At 35.4% G+C, this 1,250-nt stretch overlaps 1 protein-coding gene across 2 annotated transcripts in view; it reads left to right on the top strand.

Moving 5' to 3' along the window:
* LOC119585624 overlaps positions 1 to 1,250 on the top strand; it is a 5,588-nt gene that overhangs the window by 751 nt on the left and 3,587 nt on the right. Inside the window, exons 2-4 of one of the 2 annotated variants that reach the window (XM_037934294.1) lie at positions 151 to 252; positions 405 to 469; positions 682 to 819. In XM_037934294.1, the coding sequence (XP_037790222.1) occupies positions 151 to 252; positions 405 to 469; positions 682 to 819 (305 nt within the window). Of the gene's footprint in view, positions 1 to 150; positions 253 to 401; positions 470 to 681; positions 820 to 1,250 lie in introns of both variants that reach the window. The other variant, XM_037934293.1, reaches the window with a different exon arrangement.

Genomic DNA, 1,250 nt, shown 5'->3' with positions numbered 1-1,250 from the left:
AAAAACCACAACACCAAAACACAAGACAAAAAGACAACAAAAACAAACAACATACTAGGGAGATAGAAGATTCCAGTATATACATATCTTTATGATCAAGCATCATGCAAGACTAACTTTCTCATACTGATTATTGGTTTTGTGTTTTAGTGAACAAGATGAAAGGTACCTACAACACCCCAGGAGATATTGCCAGGCGCCTCCTGTCAGTGAGCGAAACTGGTAGACGTACTGGGATCAAAAGGAAAACAGGTAACAAAAGGAAAGGTTATTGGGAAGGATAAAACAGGGATCTTTTTTATGTAAATTGGGTGTATCAGTGTACTGTTAGAACTTACATTATGGTATGTTATATACTTTATGAAACATGATATAAATGAATGATCCAACCTTCCCAACAGCAGACTTGCGTGACCATAAGTATGAGCGGCCATGTCCACGTTCCAAGAAGAAGATGCATCAGAATAGAGTAAGTGATGATATTTTTAGTTGCTTTCTCTCAGAATTAAGAGTTTGATGGAACCTTCATATGTTAGGGAAGGGCTTCTGAAACAATATCAGCTTTAGATTTTTTTCTTTCTTTTTTAGGTAAAATTCTGTAGCTATCCTATTCCAGCAAGAACTACTAATACAGGAGGAAAAAATAATAACCTTTTCACTTTTCATGTATCTTCACCATAGCCACTTCCTGTTGTGAAAGGGATAACAGAGCAAGAACCACGTCCAGGACCATCAGGGATTAAGCAGCCAGTGAGGCCAAAACAGAGCACTCCCACTGTTTTGCTCAAGAAAAAGGATCCCCTCCGTATTCAGAAAAGGGTAAAACATTTATATAACATTCACATATTTTTTTTTTATACTATGTTCCAATTCCTGAGAGCAATGAAAGTACATAAGGGTTTAAGTTTAAAGGCATGGCAGAAAGTGGTAAACTATTACATATTGTCTTGGGATGTGTATATGGGAAAGACTGGCTTACATCCTGAGATGCATCTATTTCATGCATGTATTGATTCACATCTATCCTATAAAAGTGAAATTGGTCTCTTAAACAATGAGTATGGTGTTATGCATGATTACTTCTCACTTACAGTTTAGTTTTTGGATGACTTAAATAGTAGATGATTTCCTGAGCTGAATGTGTCTTAAGTTAAAGCATGTTTGCATTGATGTTTTTCTACATTTATCAAAGCTTATTTACTTTTTAGAAAAATGGAATAATACCTGATCATTTTGTGCATCATATAGCT

Source organism: Penaeus monodon, chromosome 20 (genome assembly GCF_015228065.2).
Source record: "Penaeus monodon isolate SGIC_2016 chromosome 20, NSTDA_Pmon_1, whole genome shotgun sequence".
Classification (NCBI taxonomy): domain Eukaryota; kingdom Metazoa; phylum Arthropoda; class Malacostraca; order Decapoda; family Penaeidae; genus Penaeus; species Penaeus monodon.
This window is presented reverse-complemented; position numbering and strand designations above follow the sequence as displayed.